Here is an 18,817-nt window from a genome sequence, read left to right on the forward strand (position 1 = left end):
CAGTAACGGCTCGGCCCCGTTCAATTGAGACAGTAACACTGCCTCCCCGTGGACGGCGGAGGAACGGAAATGTTCGTGGATCTAAAAGACACGTGAAAATCACAAATGTATTTGTGTGAATATTTTTTGACAAATCTCTCCCCATTATATATACATATATATATATTATAGAGGCAAAAGCAAAGCAACACCCTTAAAACCCTGCGTTATATTATTAATTTATATTTAAAAAAATTGTGAAGCTGGAATAGATCAGTCTGCTCTCTAGTGGCCACTGCTAGAACACACACTCACAAAGAGATTTTCAGAGTAATTAATATATTATCTCCTGCATGAATGACACTTCACCTAAAGACTCAGTTAATTGTGCACATTTGATCTGTCATACTATTCGTTCACAGTTTTATTTTTTCTACTAGTCCACTGTGTGACTAAATTTGCTTTGATTTTCTTCCCTGCATGTGCAACTGAGTTCACTATGTTATTATACAGTCATCCCATGTTTTTTTTAGTGTGTATTTTAACCACGTTCAGCAATTTGTTCGTATGAAAAGTGTTATATAGGTTTACTTACCATACCTGATTACCATCCGTACCCAAGTAATCATGCGACATATTAATCTTCATTTTGTGTTTTTTAGTAAATGCTTATTAATTGTTATATTTGAACGTCTAAATTGCTTTGCTGGAATAATGTGCACAAGTATGCACTATGCATAACAAATAGCGTTACAAATATTAGACACATTATAATTAAATATTTTCAATTTGCACTTATTGTACGAAGATATCTTTAAATTAAAATAATGCATTGTACAAGCAGGAATTGATCAGCTATAGTAATGTAGATATAGGCCCATTTTGTGTCTGTGTGTGTGTGTGTATTGTACAGTATAAAATGGCGGCGACCTAATTACGTCCCTTTGTCTGTCACGTGACTTCAAAATTGGAGCGACAATAAAAAAAAATCATTAATACAATAAAATATAATAAATTGTACCGTAACTAAATAACGTGTGCTGCTGCTTTATTTGCAGGACGTGTGAGTACTTTTGCGTTTGTGGACCAACAGCGACATCCAGTGGCCAACCAAGACACTTGAATAAAAGTCCAACAACAGAATTCACACTTGGTGCAGTTTAAAGGTTTTATTTAAGGATGTAAGAGAAGAAAATGGCAAGTGAAAATGATTTACTTGATGAATATGCATCAGCCCATTTAACAAGCAACAGTTGGTTGACCTAGCTTACTGTACGTTGTGCTTCTGCGGGCTGAGATTGGTTTTACAGATCTCCAGCAGTGGGACAACAAAACATGCACGTTTGTCTACATTTTTGAATGCCCTGGATTAATAGCAATTATTCTAGTATACATTTTTGAATGCCCTGGATTAATAGCAATTATTCTAGTATATAATATCGTGACCAATTTGTAATATACGGTTTGGTGATTTTTTTTACTGAAAATGAAGGAAAACCTAGACAAAAGCATTTTGTAAGTGAACATGCACAAGTAACTAATTATGCAGTTTATTGAACTATATTACTGCAGTTCTAAAGTAAATGACAATTAAGTACTGTGGATATTCAAGGTTTTATAAATGCTAGTTCTTTTGAGATTTAAGGCTACATTCGAGTGCATTTTACTACATTTAAAGTTGCCACACAGCACTTTGTTTGGTTTTCACAGCTTTCCACGCACAATGCTCGTGTGTTTTCGCACGACCCATTGAGGAATGAAACGAGAAATCGGCTGATGAAAGGAAACTGGCACAGAACGGTGAAAAGGCTGCACAATCGGGTCGTTTACACAAAAGGTAAAGGCGGTCTTCTCACAGTGCCATCACGGGATTACGGAAGAGGATTAGGGCCAGTGAAGAGAGAGAAAAAAAAAAGTTTGACATGATTCTGATTTTATTCTCAGAATTCACTTTAATCTCAGAATTCTGACTTTAAAGTGAAAATTCAGACTTTTTTTCCTCAGAATTCAGACTTTAAAGTGAGAATTCTCACTTTATTCTCAGAATTCTCACTTTAAAGTCAGAATTCGGACTTTATTAGTGCTACTATTGTTCTCACTTCAAAGTGAGAATTCTGAGATTAAAGTCAGAATTCTGAGATTAAAGAAGCAGACGTCCAAGGTTTCACCTGCAAAATCAAAGACAGCCGCAGAAAATTGTTGCCCAATATGCAATCTGTGAGGCAGTACAGCTTCTGCGTCAACATGCAAATACAGATTTTAAGACATGCTGATATGTTAACGAAGCCATTTAAAGTGAGAATTCTCACTTTAAAGTCAGAATTCTGAGACTAAAGTCAGAATTATCACTTTAAAGTCAGAATTCTGAAATTAAGGTCAGAATTATCACTTTAAAGTCAGAATTCTGACTTTATTAGTGCTACTATTATTCTCACTTTAAAGTCAGAATTCTGAAATTAAGGTCAGAATTCCAACTTTATTAGTGCTACCATTCTCACCTTAAAGTCAAAATTCTGAGATTAAAGTCAGAATTCTGAGATTAAAGTCAGAATTCTGAGATTAAAGTCAGAATTCTGAGAATAAAATCAGAATCCTGCCAAACTTTTTTTTTCTCTTCACTGGCCCTAATCCACTTCCGTACGGGATCATTTCAAGAAATTCAAAATAAACTGGAGGTCAAGTTAGCAGTCACGTTCCTAAAGGCACCAAGGTTATGAGAGGGTAAATGAATTGGGAGAAAAAAAAAAGTGTGTCAAAATGGGAAACATCCTCAACATTTCAACTTTTTGCCATAATTTATCATCCAGCAATCAACGAGTACAACTTCTAAAAAAATAATAAAGCCTAGAACCAGGTATGACTGCAAGCATTCCCCGGACCTGAGCCTTGTCTTACTATGTACAAGTTTGACCTCGTCTCACATTCATCAGCAATCGCGCTCACACACATCTAATACAAAGGAGATTCCTATCAAAAGCGAGAGCTGTCGCGCACGGTCACAGGTGTTATGTGGACGCAATCAATAAATACGACATTTATTTACATGGAAAGGGTGACGATTAGAGGATACAGGATCTCTTGCTGCCAAGTGAACCATGCTGTAAGAGAAAGAAGACACAAGTTATTCTCTTAGAAAGTGAGACCAACTAAAAACGACACTAGTAGCAGACGTCCAAGGTCTCACCTGCAAAATCAAAAAATTAGTCAACCAGTTAAAAAAAAAAAAAAATTCCCAATAAGCAATCTGCGAGGCAGTACCCGCTTCTGCCTCAACATGCAAATACAGATTTTAAGACATGCTGATATGTTAAGGATGCCATCAATTTGAAGTTTGGAAGAACGGCTCACCGTCACAAAAAAAAAAAAATAACAAGATTGTGTTCTCATTTTAAATACATGTCCGAACTGTCCGCATGATGTAGTACTGCCACCTGGTGGCCAAGACAGGGCACACCAGAAGGAGCAGCACACTGAATTGGATCGCAACAAACATAATGCACACTCTTTAATGCTTTACATTCTATTTTGTTGTTATAAAGTACAATATTGTAGAGTGCCATTTGAACTATTTTTATGAGTTTACATTTTTTTTCCATTTTTGTTAGCAAGAGTATGAAAACCTAGAATTTTTAGAATATATATATTTTTTACATTTCGAACAGATATACAATTTGTGATTAATCTTGAGTTAACTAGATAAGTCATGCGATTAATTACGATTACAAATTTGCCCCTGATGCCCCTAATTTTTTAATAATCTTTTATTTAAAAAATAAAAAAATAAAACTTTTATTTATTTTTATTAATGATTTTATAAAGAAAAGATTATAAAAAATTAGGGGCATCGGGCGATTAATTTTTTTTAAACGTAATTAATCGCATGACTTCACTAGTTAAACAGAACAAATTTTATATCTGTTCTAATACAAAAAAAAATATATGTTTTCATACTTTTGTTAACAAAAGTGGGAAAAATGTTAAACTAATAAAAAATAGTTCAAATTAATTTTTGACGTATATAGCCGCCAATGGCAGTGAATGAATTAAAAAGCAAAAAGGGCTAAAACAGATTAATAGCATTTCTATCCATTTTGACAGAAAAAGATCACTTGAGATACAAATGCTTTGATGGTCACGTAAAGTGAACTCATATCTCAAGGCGCCACTGTACAACAAATTGCAACATAAAAACGCCTTTCTTAAATAAAGCAAGACACTTTCTTATTTGGACTTACTTTAGCCTGCTTGTAGAAGTGAGGCGCTAACTCAACCAGCCAGGACGATTCCACTGCGGTCACATCTCGCATGTAGTATTTGCTTGTCTGCAACACTTCGTTGAAGACAACCCTGTGGTAGCAGAGTGTTGCCATAAAAACATATTACAACTTTTATTTGTGTAATGCAGTGGTTCTTAACATGGGTTCGATTGAACACACACACCCCGACTCAAAGGATTTGTGATGATATGTGATGTCAAGCAAAAAAACAAAACAAAAAGTGGTCGGAAGAATGTGCGCGATATGAAGTCACGTGTATGGTGCTCCACAGGGTTCAATTCTGGGGCCTCTGCTGTTTTCATTGTATCAGCTGCATCCATTGCTACTGGGTTCCATCTTAACTCATTCACTCGCAGCCATTTTCACTGAAGCAATCCCGTTCGCGCCCAGCTGTTTAACTGAATTTTGCAAGGCCCACAGAATATTATGTTCTATTGCTATAAAAACCTACTAAAAGAAAGATTAGAGTCTATTCTTTCATCAGGAAAAAGTAGATTTCTATCTATTTCCGTTTTGCAGCAATTAGCATTAGAAGATAGTTAAGTTTCATCATTATTCACAAATCTATTTAAAAACTGTGGGTAATAGAGCTTTTTGCAAGATGGCCCTGGTTGATCTCTTATACTTTGCTGCCACCTCTCTGGTCATTTTTGTAATAACTACCATTGTGTCAACCGTTCTCTTCAGTTCAGAGGCGGCATCAAAGCCTTCTGTATGCTCTCGCATTAAATATAGAGCAGTCAAACGATTACATTTTTTAATCAGATTGATCATTCTGAATGCCACACATAAACATTTATTAAATGTTATACTTTAATGCATGTAGTGATGTTTATTGCTCAAACAACCTGTGCTACCTATCTGCGCTTAAAATTAATAGTGTGATTAATTTGCGTTAATACATGATCATTGCAATTTTTTGTGATTAGTTAAAGCTTTAACTTAGACAGCACTAATAAAAAAATTAATACTAAACGTATAAATGCGTCTTTGGGAGCAAACGGGTTAAGAAAACAGTAGTGGTTGTTGGAAAGTGCTCTATAAATATAGAGTAAGGTTCAGGACTTCCAACAAGGTTAAGAGCCTCTGGTGTAAACTGCCAAGAATAATGTAGCCAAAAACATTATGCAATTAGGCACCACATTTGTGATGTCAACAAAAACATACTAACCATTTTGGCGGTTTCTCTCCATAGAGTACAGAGTTGGGGTGGATGTGAAGCTCGCGGTCGTCTCGTAAAGTCCTGGCAGAGAAGAAAATAAATGAGACGCAACCAGTGTGATAATATGCTGTGGGAATTTCATTTCATTCGTCTGAAAAAAAAAAAAAAAAAAAGATTGGGAAAGACCGCTTCCTGCAGAGTCAGTCCGAAATACATTTGTGAAAAGAAAACAAAAATGTTTACCGGTAGGAACCTGAGTGGTGAATTCGCGCTGCATTGGCAAAGAATCCTGCCACAATGCACCTCAAGATCACGTCAGGATCACCTGCAAGGAAACAAACAATTGCAAGTGGTTACTAGCACCGTGCTTACATATTGTACAGAATACAAAACAGTTGATGTACCTTCGCTGGAAGTCCACACCACCTTGAACTTGGTCATGAGGCGCCTCAGCTGCTCTCGTACCGTCACGGCACGCTGCAGACCTTTGTAATTGAGGAAATGGTCCTGACACCACTTGGAGCTCTTCTGGTGCTGCCGAATGTGAACCCCAAAATTATTTTTTTTTTAAACGAGGTAAAATTTTCTAGACTTCCTGAAACTGAACACGCGAGATAATGTCCGCTTCACTCTACCTTCATGTAAGCTTCATACACATTCAGCATGGTGAGATGATCTCCTTCGGCAACAGCGAATTTCCTGTGCTGGCGGGCCTGCAGGGAGAGGTGACAGAAAAGGCGTGGTTACGGAAACGTCTTTGTCAGGTTATAGGAAACGCCGCTACTGCTATTCTCCTCACAGCGGCTTTTTTCTGATTGGGAGGGACAGCAAAGATATTCTGAATCTGCATCATTGCCGCGATGGTGACCATCTCTTTGGAGCAGCCGAAATTCCCCGACTCCATGAGCATCTTGGCAAACATGGGGCTGAGGGGGAATTCCGCCATCCGCACGCCCATGGGATCCGTCAAACGGCCGTAATTATCCAGGCCTGCAAATGGACAGAGAAAAGACTCCAGGTTTATCTTCTGTCACATAGAATGAAGCATGCAGCTTTCCCAGTGCACGTCAGTTTCGTACCTCCGAGAGCAAAAAGAAGCTCCAGCGCTTGAACCATACTCTGAGCTGGAGGAGGCTAGAGGGGGTTTAAAAAGACAAAATAGATTGTATGATCAATTCCACAGGCGGGAAAAAAGGTCAGTCGCTTAAAAAAAAAAAAAAAAGTGTTGACATTTTTCCCAAAACCGAACCTTACTTCCAAATTTACACAAACTTTTTTTTGTTTTTTTATTATTATTATTTGCTATTATTAGACCAGGGGTGTCAAACTCATTTTAAATGAGGGGCCACTTTCACTCAAGTTTGATCTCAAGTAGGCCAGATCTACGACGGCGTATTAGGGCCACGTATAAAAATATATTTTTTAGAGGGCGGGGGCAATATTCCGAGAAAAAAAACCTCACAAATTAAAAAAAAAAAATCTCGCAAATTTGAGACTTAATAGAGAGGCGGATTTGCGAGAAAAAAACGTATGAGAAATACACGTAGCGTAGCTATAGTCTAATCATGTGAGGATTCATTGGTGGTTAATGGGACACTGTTTATAAAATGAAAAGGCAGGATGGAGAAGGATTCATTCTTAAGTTAAAACTTTACTCGTCATTCACCGCAGCTAGAGCGACAACACTTCCTGATCCCCTATCAGCTGACTAAAACCATCCAATCAGATGCTAGCATACCGTAGGTAAATGCTAGTGAATGACGGAGAGCAGCAGATTCGACACATCAATTTAGATACTTGTACAAAAAATGTACCAAAATGTATGAATGTGTAAATAATAATACTGGAAACATAAATGTACAAGTAAATATAAATTTTAACAAATTAAGTTAAATGCGTGATCGTCCGGATGTTAACCTTCGCAAAGTGAGGCACATTTGTCGCTGACCAGTGGCCGTACCCGACAGAAAGTATGAGTAGTATGCTACGTGTATTCCTCGTAAGTTTTTGAGGGTTTTTTTCTCACAAATCTGCCAATGTTTTAAGATTGTTTTTTTGCACATTTGCGAGTTTAAAGTGACAAATTTGGCACTTTATAAACTCGCAAATGTGCATGAAATTTTTTTGGGGAAATTTGCCCCCGCCCTCTAAAAAAATATATATATTTATACGTGGCCCTAATATGTACAGATCAGTATGTCCGTGGCCTTAAGTTATAAATAATAATGACAGCTGAATTATTTTTTTCCTTTTTTGGGGGGGCTGCAAATAATTACAATAAAAACACATTCTGAAAATATTCCCATTTATTTTTATTTTATTGCAGAATATTTTTTTAACAAAAATGAGCGCACAATATTTGTATAAAATCACGAGTAAGACCCACATTTTCAGATTGTCATTTAAGTTGTGAGTACGACCTCCAGTGGACAAAATTAGCAACAACAGTTACTTTTCCTAAAAAACTGAAAGTTGTGTTAAAGTTAAAGTACCACTGTTTGTCACACCCACCTAGGTGGGGCGAAATACGTTCTCCGCATTTGACCCATCCCCTGAGGGAGCGGTGAGCAGCAAAAGGAGCATTCTGTCTTCACGGGCCAGATTAGACCGACTGACGGGCCTGTTGTGGCCCATGGGCCGTATGCTTGACACCCCTGTATTGGACCAATAACACTCTAAGTACTCCCCAATACAGAGTACAGATACCTCTGCTACTTTTGATACCGTATAGAAAATTTAGTTTAAAAAAATGACAAAAAATTGTGAGCAAAGACTTTTGCCGATGTGTCAAACTGCCGCAGTATAGCGCCACCTACTGCCGAGGAGGACTTAATGTCAGATTTATTTTGCGTTACATATTGATGGATATCAGCAGCTATTATTTAAAGATAAATTTTGTGAGTTTCAATCTCGGTTTGAGTCTTCCTGTATGTGTATGTGACTCCTCTCACAAATGTAAAAAGAGTTGTCCCATCCAAAAATGAGAAAGGTTACAATGCATTTTATGATGTCAATCAAATGATTAAAATTTTCTACTCACCGAAATGAAACTGAAGCGCAGAACATTATCAATGCCTAAAGCTTTGAGCTGCAAAATAACTGGGGCCAAATTGGTGCGCTGCATCTCTGGCACGGTCGAGGCAGGTAGTTTCTCAAAGTCCTCCTCTGATGGAAAAAAAAAAGAAAAAAAGGTGATCAGCGCATGATCACCAAAAAAATAAATAAACCTTCTGTATTTCCTCACCTGTGTAGAGTCTGAAGCATTTGCCGGGTCGGTTGCGTCCGGCTCTCCCTGTCCTCTGGCTGGCCGAAGCCTTGGAGATGGGCGTCACCACCAGTGACTCAATGGCGGTGTTGGGGTTATACGCGCGGAGCTTCACAAAAGCACAATCGATGACAAAAACGACACCGTTGATGGTGATGGACGTCTCGGCTATGTTAGTGGCTACCACCACCTGGAAGAAGGAAGTTAAAGGCATTTATAAAATACTGCTAATGAAATAAACCAATGATTGAAACCCGCACACAAACATGCGGTCTTCTGCAGCATATTTACTTTGCGAACTGTGGCGGGCACCCGCTCAAAGACTTTCATCTGCTCGGCATAAGGCAAACCGGAATACATTGGCAAAATCCGCAGGTGTTTCTTCATTCCTTGCCGCGACATCGACCTGGCGTGTTCCTGCAGAAGTGACACCACCTTCTCCACTTCCTCCTACCCAAAACATGAGAATAAAGACAATGGGTTCGAAAGAGAGAGGATCTGCACAGCTGTTTTCATTTTAATCAAATTATATTAGAATAATATTTTGTTTTTTAATGCTTTATGAATCATATTGTACATGAAATGTGCTATCAGGCTTGGGGAGTAACGGAATACATGTACTCCCGTTATGTAATCAGATTGCAATTTTTTTTAAACTGTATTCCATTAGTTACAGGGAAAAACATGTAATCAGTTTACAGGTACATTTATTAAAAATGGGGATTACAATTTCTACGAGAGAGAGAGAGAGAGAGCAAAACTCAAAATGAGTTACTAGTTTTCTTAGTAGACATATCAATCAAATTTAGCTTCATGGTGCTTTACGCAATGTTTACATGTATTTGTCCATGTTAGCTTTATAGTAGAAGTATATTTGCATTCAAGTTAATGTTGCAAACAATTATCGGCTGACTTATTGGTTATCGACATCGGCACTTACTAAATGATTGGTTTATCTGTATCGGTTGAAAATAGCATTATCGTGCACCCCTAGCAATTAGATAGAAATTGGTAGCATAAAAAAAAATGTTTTTAATGAATGATGAATTGATAGTATTAAAAAAAATATTGTAATAAATCAAAAAAAAAAAACTGGTATTTACTGGTATAAAGCTCAACTGAGATATAAAACTAAATTGAAATGGTACTAAAATTGAACGAGAATTGAAAACCCCCCCAAAAAAATGTATACCAAAGATGCTAGTTTGGTGGCCTGTCCAATGTATTTTGCATTGTATGTTAGCATTAAACTTAACTACCAAACATGTATGTCTAAGTATCACCAAATCATCGTGTCTAAGTATCACCGTTATAAAAAAAAAAAAGGCTCAAACCTGCCCGGTGAGGAACACCAGCACATCCCCAGCATCCTCCGCCTCGTGTATTTTCATCACCGTCTCCACGGTGGCCTTCACGTAGTCGGGTACAGGACTGGGGACCAAACAGAGAGACTTCAGTGTCGCGTCAAAAATGAAGTCTGAAGAATGCACAGCGCCCATACCTGATAGTGTAGAAAATATCCACCGGGAAAGTGCGGCCCTCTACAGTAAGGATGCCGCATGTGTCCTTGCTGGGATCTCCAGACTCGTTCAGGTTGAAGAACTCGTGAAATTTCTTACGGAAACAGGAATTGTATTTTGTATGGTTAGCAAGACAAAACAACTTCTTGTTCGACGTAAGCGTATAGCACTTCTCTACCTTTACGTTACGTTTATATTGTTACTTAATTCCTATATTGTATAGGAACGCAACAGCTCATTCACACGTGAGACATTTCAGCTGACATCGAACACTGCACTCTTCCTTGCACCAATCTGACCTGACGATGACTTTTGGTTTTGTCACCACTCCAGCATATCTCTTCATCTTAATGGCGCCGTTACCTTAGCATCCAGAGTGGCGGAGGCCACAATCAGCCGCAGGTCTCCGCGTTTCTTCTGGATCTGATGAAGAAAAAGGTTCGCGAGGTTTCCGATTTACAGTTGCGAAATCTTGACACCGTTTTTCAAAATTTGTCGTAAAAAATGATAAGGATCAAAAATGCAGGGGCAGTTATGATTGGGCCAATATTTAGGGTTCCCGCATGGAACATATTAGGTAAGTAAATGCCTCGCGTGCCACAATATGACCAATATCAAAACTGTAAATATAACACCAAGGTATGTGCCCAATAGGGCTGTGCTATTAACTCATTCACTGCCATTAATTAATTAAAAAATAATTAAAAAATAAAAATTTGAGGCGCCAGTTACAATTTTTTATCGTAATTAATCGCATGACTTCACTAGTTAACTTCACCAATTTTAGATCTGTTCTAAATGTACAATAAAAAAAATTATAGGTTTTCGTACTCTTGTTAACAAAAGTGGGGGGAAAAAAATGTTAAACTAATTAATTAGTTAAATAGTTCAAATAAATTTTTGACGTATATAGCCGTCAATGGCAGTGAATGAGTTAATAGACATTAAATTATTATACTCCACAATTACAAAGTTGGCATAACTGTGGTTCGATCGGGGGATATTGTTGATATTTGTCAACTGTGGGCATGTGAAGCCCTTTGAGACTATTGTGTGATTAAGGGATATATAAATAAACTTGACTTGATAATAGTTAAAAAAATAAAAAAAAATTCCATTCTATTCCGAATTTCAATTTGATTTGATTTTTTTTACAAACTGCACTTTTGTTATCAATGTGAAAATAGTATTCATTTTACAATGTCTAAGTCTTAGACACTTAAGTTCAAAATTTGCACTTTATAGATCTACTCAAAAGGTATTTAACAGATTATTTAAATGTTTCGATGGCAATTTATAAGTGGATAGCAAGCAAACGCCAATGCACTATGTTTGTTTATACAAGAAAACCGTAATAGAATTTATACATCTGCTATTACTTATTTTCAAATAATTTTATAAATAGTTTGGCCCAAAAGTAACTTGCATAGGGTTTCAAAGTATTTTATCTTAACACTTTTTACATGATTTATCTTCTTTCTTTCTTTCTTTTTTTTTAAACCAATAAATAAATAAATAAGTGCATGTTTGAATATTTCAATTACTACCAAAATAATTGTAATTTAAAAAAATCCATAATTGAGCAGCCCTAGTGCCGAACCATCATGTGTGGAACATTGGCTCCCTCTAGTGGTAGCCAATAAAAATCACTACTTAACTAAATACAGTTCAGTTGACTTTTTAAGCACAATACAATTGAATTTAATCTTTAAGAACTGTTGATTTGACACTTAAAAAAAATTTTTTTTTGACATTTTAATTTCAATCATTAAAAAGTACAGTTTATTTTAATATTTAAGTGCAGTGTTAACAACGTTTCCACGTCTTACAATAATATTCAATATTCTTTTCAGGAGTAAAACCTCTGTTAATTATTTTATGGCACCTTGCCTATTATGCTACTTTATTATGTGTAGTATATGTATAACATATAGTGTCGTTTGGTACTTTGACAGCAAAGTTTTTTTTATTAGGTACAATAAAATTTAAAATGATTAGCGGTATACGTTTTGTGACGTTTTGTGGTTTCTTCATTATAACCGCCACCCTGATGGTAATTTTAAGTTCGATACTGCCCGTGATGAAAACAAGTTTGACACCCCCGACTTAAAATTCCAAAACTTGTGATACCTTCTTCAGAAGGCCGATGGCTATGTCTGTATACAGGGTTCTCTCGTGCGCTTCATCCAGCATCAGCACACTGAGAAAGACAGAAAACATCAGAGATGCTAGGAGCCAGCCTGGCATATTCAAGGCGCTACCTGTATTTTTTAAGCAGAGGATCGGCCATCATCTCCCGGACTAACATTCCATCTGTAAGGAACTGAAACCCAAAGGCAGAGTGACAAACAAAAAAAAAAGATGAATGTTGGAGTTGTGTGTGGTACGCAGTGTTGCCTTGAGATACAAAGAACTTTAATTTACTAAAACAATGATATCTCAAATCATCTTTGCCGGTTGAAATGTCAGCCTTTCTTTCCCAAAAAAAATAGCAATTGTAATGGATTATTAACTCATTCCCTGCCATTGACGGCTATAGACGTCAAAAATTCATTTTAACTATTTTTATTAGTTTAACACTTTTTCCACTTTTGGTAACTAGAGTATGTAAACCTAAAGCAAATATTTTACATTTAGAACAGATATAAAAATTATTGATTAATTGTGAGTTAATAATTGAAGTCATGCAATTAATTTAAAAATGTTTTTTAAATAATCGCCTGATGCAAAAAAAAAGAAAAGAAAACATTAAAAATTAGGGGTGTCAGGCAATTACAATTTTAAATTGAATTAATTGCATGACTTCACTAGTTAACTCATAATTAATAACAAATGTTATATCTGTTCTAAATGTTCAATAAAAAAAATCTAGGTTTTCACACTCGTTAACAAAAGTGGAAAAAAAGGTTAAACTAATAGAAATAGTTCAAATGAATTTTTGACGTCTGTAGCCGTCAATGGCAGTGAATGAGTTAAATCAAGTCACTCGTATTTCAAGGCACCACAATCTAAAAAGTAGGGCCCGACCGATATGCATTTTTTGGAGACCGATGCCAATCCCAATTTCTGACAGATTACAGATTAATCTCATGATTATTTAGAAAAATATGTAATGCAATTTCATTCTTAAATAACAATTTTTAAACAGATTGGGGAAGAATGTGTGCCTTATGTTACCAGTGGTACTGGGTTTGTGTTCCCACAACATTTGTGTGTGAATATTCGCAATTTGAAGAAAAAACACTCCCAAAGTCGACGTTAACTTCCCTTTAGCATTTAAATGGGATCCTCCATTCACTTTAGCATTAGCGCGAGGCTAGCGATGTTAGACAAACGAGGCATGTTTTGTATTTAAATATACAATGGACGTAATTCTTATTGTTGGGTGTTTAGTTTTACAGCGAACTTCAACTGTGGTGTCATTAAACAGTTTAAAGGACTCTTAGGGACAACAGAATCACATACGCTACACACTTGCTAGTTGCTAATGCTACGCAATAGGGCTGGGAATCTTTTGACTGTCTCGCGATTTGATTCCGATTTTTGGGTCTGCGATTCGATTGAGACTCGATTATCGATGAAAAAATATTTTATTGACAATTATTTCTGCTTCAATTTATAGATATGCAAAGAATTGTCATAATCTACTCCAGTCTGACTCACTAATGCTAATTAGCGCGCTACTCGTGGCACTTTTATCACTCAAAAGAACGGCTATTCATACAAAACGCTTCAGGAATGTATACAGAGAAGCATTTTAATATTCTACACTGCAAAAAAAAAAAAAACTTTTATTGGAATAACTTGATCATGACTTTTTGCTTCTGTGTGGCTACAACTTAACAGTGTATCACAATGAGCGGAACCACACTGCCCCTCAGTGGCCAAATCGTGTACAACATGAACAGTGCTCCCAATAAAGGCTCACACAAACAAGGGCAAGACAGTATAAAATAATTGAAATTAAATCAATTTTGGGACATTTAAAATCGATTCTGAATCGTACTAAATGAGAATCGCGATTTTTATGAGAATCCATTTTTACTACGCAAGCACAATGGTGCATTCAGGGTACTTTCGGAAAACTTCGGTTTTCTACGATTACAGTATAACCTTTTAAAGGAAAGACAATCGGTCATTTGGCTCAGTCGGCCGACTGTTTTGGCTAAATGTTTGAAGGGCAATAATCGGCCGATGAATCGGTCAGGCCCCACTGAAAAGTTTCCAATGTGTTTAGGACCACCTTGATCCTTGTCGCTTGAGGGTCAGAGCAGTCGTCAAATCGAATGGTGTAGCCCACCTCATGTCCTAACCGGGCGGCTCTCTCTTCTGCAACGCGGCCAGCCACCTAACGTCAAGGAGAAGCAGAAGCGCCCGCGTCCTTGAGCGTTTTTACTGATTTTCCACGACAGAAAAGGCCAATCGCAGGACATCTTGCAGAGCTCTTACAGAGATAGCAGCCACACGTCGAGGCTGCGTCACACCAATCACCCTCCCCTCGGCCGCCCAGCCGGCCTCCAGCAGGTACTGAGGGGAGATAAATTGAAAAAGATGGCTGCAGAACGGGGCAAAGCAGAATGACATCAATGTTACGGGGAGGGCAACACAAACCGGGACGCATCACAGAAAAGAGTTAGAAGTAGAAGTACAGAAAGCCGAGGCTGGTAAAAAATAGGTAGTCATTCGACTCCTGTGCAAAAAAAAAAAAAAAGAAGAAAAATGCTGTCCCTTTCTGAAAAGACCCAAGATTTCAATCAATCAAGATCTCGACTGCCTTTGACGTTACCTACACTATATTTACTTTTGTTTTTTTGTCATCCAAGAAAAAAAAACAACAAGCCTATTTTGACAAAGTAGAAAGTACCGGTACATATCCAGTGGTGCTTTGAGATACTAGTTTCATTTTGAACCATGACTCAAAGCATTTGTATCACAAATCATCTTTTCCCACCGAAATGAAGGGAAATGCCATTAATCTGTTCCAGTCCGCTGCCCAAAAAAAAAAACACATTTTTGTATTTGTTTTTAACTCATTCACTGCCATTGACGGCTATAGATGTCAAAAATTCTTTTTAACTCTTTGACCGCCATAAACGTTATAAAACGTTTAGCATAAACCTAGGGAAGGGCGCCGAGGACGTTAAAAGACGTCCCCTATGGTTTTTTTGTTTTTTTTTTGAAAACGGGTGCAGGAAAGCCTTGGGCAGCTGTGCTGAAAGTATCAGGCAGATCTGATTAGTAAAAGACTCGTTTTGGCCCCTAGAGGGCAGCGATGACTCTCTTTGCACAAGGTTGGATGGACCGCCCACCGTGGGCGTCAGTAGAAGACGTGAGGCGGAGCTAGAGTGTTGAGGAGACAATGGCTGATAAAGCCCACAACGGCTGACCAATCAACCGGTTGCAAGCAGCTCACGCTTGAGCATTTTTTTCAAAGACGGAAAGCATCAATCAATACTAAAAAGCGCATTGATGTCGACGATGATGATGACTCCGAGCTTGACGCCAAAGTTGGAAGCCTTGACGCGACTGTTATGATCACGTAGTAAGCCTCACCGGCTAGCGCGGCTACCGCTGCTAACGCCGGAGCTTTCACATGCGGACATTTTGTCGGACAATGAAGAGTACCCCGAGTCCAATGCATATTCATCGGAGGAGCGGGTACAGTCTGATCACGGAGAAGACACTGTTTCTGGACTACGATGCCACCATGAATGGAGTGGATAAAATGGATCAAAACATCTCTTACAACCCGGTGTAGCAACTGAAGGACACGAGGAAGCGAGACGTAACGAAACCGTAGCATGATCCTGATATTAGACTTGATGGCAACACACACTGCAGTATATACTTGCTATTCCCCGGAAAAAACGGCCTGCAAGAAAGTGGAGCACGCGAAGAGGCAATCTGTTGTGCAAATGCTGTTGCGTCTTCTTGCACGCAGGAGAGTGTTACAAAAAGAAAAACTGTCGTTGAAACATCCACATATTTGTAAATAGCACCACAGTTGCACACATTTGTAAATAGTTTGCCAAATTGTTGTCAAATTGTTACACTGTTGAATGTAAATAAACGTATTTTGCTATCAAAAAACACTTTTTCATTCTTGGTGGTAGTGTTTTATAGAAGTAAAGCACTATTTAGGTGTTTGTGGCATCATTCATGGACAAAAAGAAGTGTAAAATTCACTAGAATGCATGAAATAATATTGTTTCACTAAAAGCTTGATTTCTCCGTATTTTGGTCCAAAACAGGCGAAATTGGATCAAACTAACTATTTTCTATTGTTGATTACTAAAGAACGGAATAAGGTAGAAACAAACTTTTTTTTTCTGATGAAAGATGAAAGTCCAATCTTTCATTTGGTAGTACGTGTGTTTCCATAGTCCAAACAGAACATTTTCTGTGGACCTTGAAAGATCAGTCAAAATGCTTAAATCGGCTGGCACTGACGGCATCCCTTTTCTGAAAACGTCTGGCAGTCAAAGAGTTAACTATTTCTATTCGTTTAACATATTTTTTTCCACTTTTGTTAACAAGAGTGTGAAAACCTAGATTATTTTATTGTACATTTAGAGCAGATATAAAATTTGTGATTAATCGTGAGTTAACTAGTGTATTCATGCGATTAATATCAATTTTAAAAAAATATCGCATGGCGCCCCTAATTTTTAATAATATTTTATTTTATTTTTTAAATTGCGTCAGGCGATTACATTTTTTTTATTGTAATTAATCAGATGACTTCAATAATTAACTCACGATTAATCACAAATTTTATTGAACGACGCCCCAAAGTTTGAATAATCTTTTTTTTTCTTATGAATTTATAGCAGTCATTGAGTTAAAAAAAAAAAAGAGAGAAAAAATACTTTATTTTAAGAGGGTGACAATCTATGCCAGTTGTTGTATTATCTGTCTAACATGTTGTGAAACCTTTTGTGTTCAAATATGTAAATTCACGACTATCAATGCTAACCGTTAGCATGTCAAAGCATTATACCATTATGTTAGCATCAACGTAACAGGGCTGTTCTTAAAGCAATGTAGATTGGTTGTTGTTGTTGTTTTTTAAAACACAACATGTAATTCTCTTCATATTTACTAATGACAGTAAAGATCAAAACAGCTCGAAGTATCTTTTTTAAAAATCGGCTGAATGACGCCTCGTATCTCATATCTTGAAGGCACCAGTGTATATCTGTTTTAAATGTAGGAAGTAAAAGTACATCAAAGTGCAGCATGTCAACTTGTTTAAGAGTAAATCGAATAAACTTAAGCCATTGTTTTTGCATGGCTTCTATGTTGTGAAGATGTTGCACAAACCTGCGGGATCTGTGTCGTCTTCCCACATCCCGTTTCCCCAACTATGATGACAGTCTGAAAGCTTTCCACCAAGTACAGGATGTTGTTTCTGTGCTGTAAAGACAATCATTTTGGGCCAAGATGAGACAAACTCGCCTGAGTTGAGGTCGAGGGAGAAAGAAGGTGTGGAAGGTGTTGGGGACACCTTGAAAACGGGAAGCTTCTGTCTCTGCTTCTCGATGGAGAGTGAAATGAAGGGATTGAAGACGGCGGTGGAACCGCTGATCTCGGTGTTTAGTTCACGTTCCTCGGAGATCCCAGGCGCCACGGACCCTGGTCACACGGGAGACGGACGGTTCGAATGCATGCAACGCAACGGTGAAAGGCGACTTCCCGCAGGACTGGCTGCACATATCGCGCACATTCCGATTTGAGGTTTAAAAAGCCCGCAAAGGATGATTATCATGACTGGCTTGTAAAGCTGTTAATATGCCAATGCATTTTGACTCGTACATACAGAAACCGATGCATATTCACACTCAAGTCGACTAACTTACCCGGCTTCCAAAATTTCATCGTGGAACGGGTGCCCGCCATCTTGGATTCGACGTCATGGCTTGTATCCGCTCGTTGGTGACGTTACAGCCAACCAAGAAAATAAAAGTCACTGGCAAGCCTCCGCTTTGCAAAGAAGCGTCTGCGTAATAATAAGAATAATAGTAATAATAATAATAATATACGGTATATTATTTGCATATTTTAGTGTGTGTGTGTATATATATATATATATATATATATATATATATATATATATATATATATATATATATATATATATATATATTTAGTAATTATTAAAATAATTGAGTATTGAAGTCAGATCTAGTAAAAGAACGAGTTACTGTAAACTAGTACCGTATGGGGTAGATGCCACGGACTTCCGACTTCCGGGTTTTACACATCAGCGCCATTTTCGGCCACCGCTGGCCGCGTTCCAACACTCGCACCGCCACGCCTGCGCCCCCCAACCGCTCGCTCCCGCTCATCGGCGGGAGGGCGTCTCGGCTATTTGAAATGCTTCGAACACTGGGACAGACACTACACACTCGCAGCCTCGCACCCGTCGACGGGAAAGCGCAACCGAGGGGCACAAAGACGGAAGCGCAAGTACTGGAATGCGGCCCACACGTCGCAAACCGGAAACGGAAACAAAAGTTGATTGGTGAAAACCCGGAAGTTGGAAGTCCCGCCTCCTCCGTGGCATATAGTCTATTGTCATTTTGTGTGAATGGGCATCCGGCTGGAATTGAGG

At 37.9% G+C, this 18,817-nt stretch overlaps 1 protein-coding gene across 2 annotated transcripts; it reads right to left on the reverse strand.

The window, feature by feature from the left end:
- Nucleotides 1–1,133: 1,133 nt before the first annotated feature.
- On the reverse strand, nucleotides 1,134–18,577 carry dhx35 (DEAH-box helicase 35). Of its 2 annotated transcripts, none has more exons than XM_086069088.1 (22): nucleotides 18,421–18,577; nucleotides 18,063–18,202; nucleotides 17,711–17,838; nucleotides 17,527–17,619; nucleotides 14,653–14,730; nucleotides 14,447–14,551; nucleotides 12,465–12,526; nucleotides 12,334–12,403; nucleotides 10,567–10,626; nucleotides 10,185–10,297; nucleotides 10,018–10,114; nucleotides 8,975–9,133; nucleotides 8,663–8,873; nucleotides 8,459–8,583; nucleotides 6,498–6,552; nucleotides 6,218–6,408; nucleotides 6,054–6,131; nucleotides 5,823–5,946; nucleotides 5,662–5,743; nucleotides 5,428–5,499; nucleotides 4,215–4,326; nucleotides 1,134–3,077 (listed from the first exon to the last, which is right to left on the reverse strand). In XM_086069088.1, the coding sequence occupies exons 2-22, from the start codon at nucleotides 18,100–18,102 to the stop codon at nucleotides 3,039–3,041; spliced, it is 2,094 nt and encodes a 697-aa protein (XP_085925214.1). In that variant the 5' UTR covers nucleotides 18,103–18,202; nucleotides 18,421–18,577; the 3' UTR covers nucleotides 1,134–3,038. The 2 variants fall into 2 exon arrangements, with proteins under 2 accessions (XP_085925214.1, XP_085925213.1); XM_086069087.1 differs by having other exon boundaries at nucleotides 5,823–5,952; nucleotides 18,421–18,576.
- Between the last annotated feature and the right edge of the window lie 240 nt (nucleotides 18,578–18,817).

This window comes from Leptonotus elevatus, chromosome 2, assembly GCF_054856555.1.
Source record: "Leptonotus elevatus isolate MCC_2025b chromosome 2, RoL_Lele_1.0, whole genome shotgun sequence".
Classification (NCBI taxonomy): Eukaryota; Metazoa; Chordata; class Actinopteri; order Syngnathiformes; family Syngnathidae; genus Leptonotus; species Leptonotus elevatus.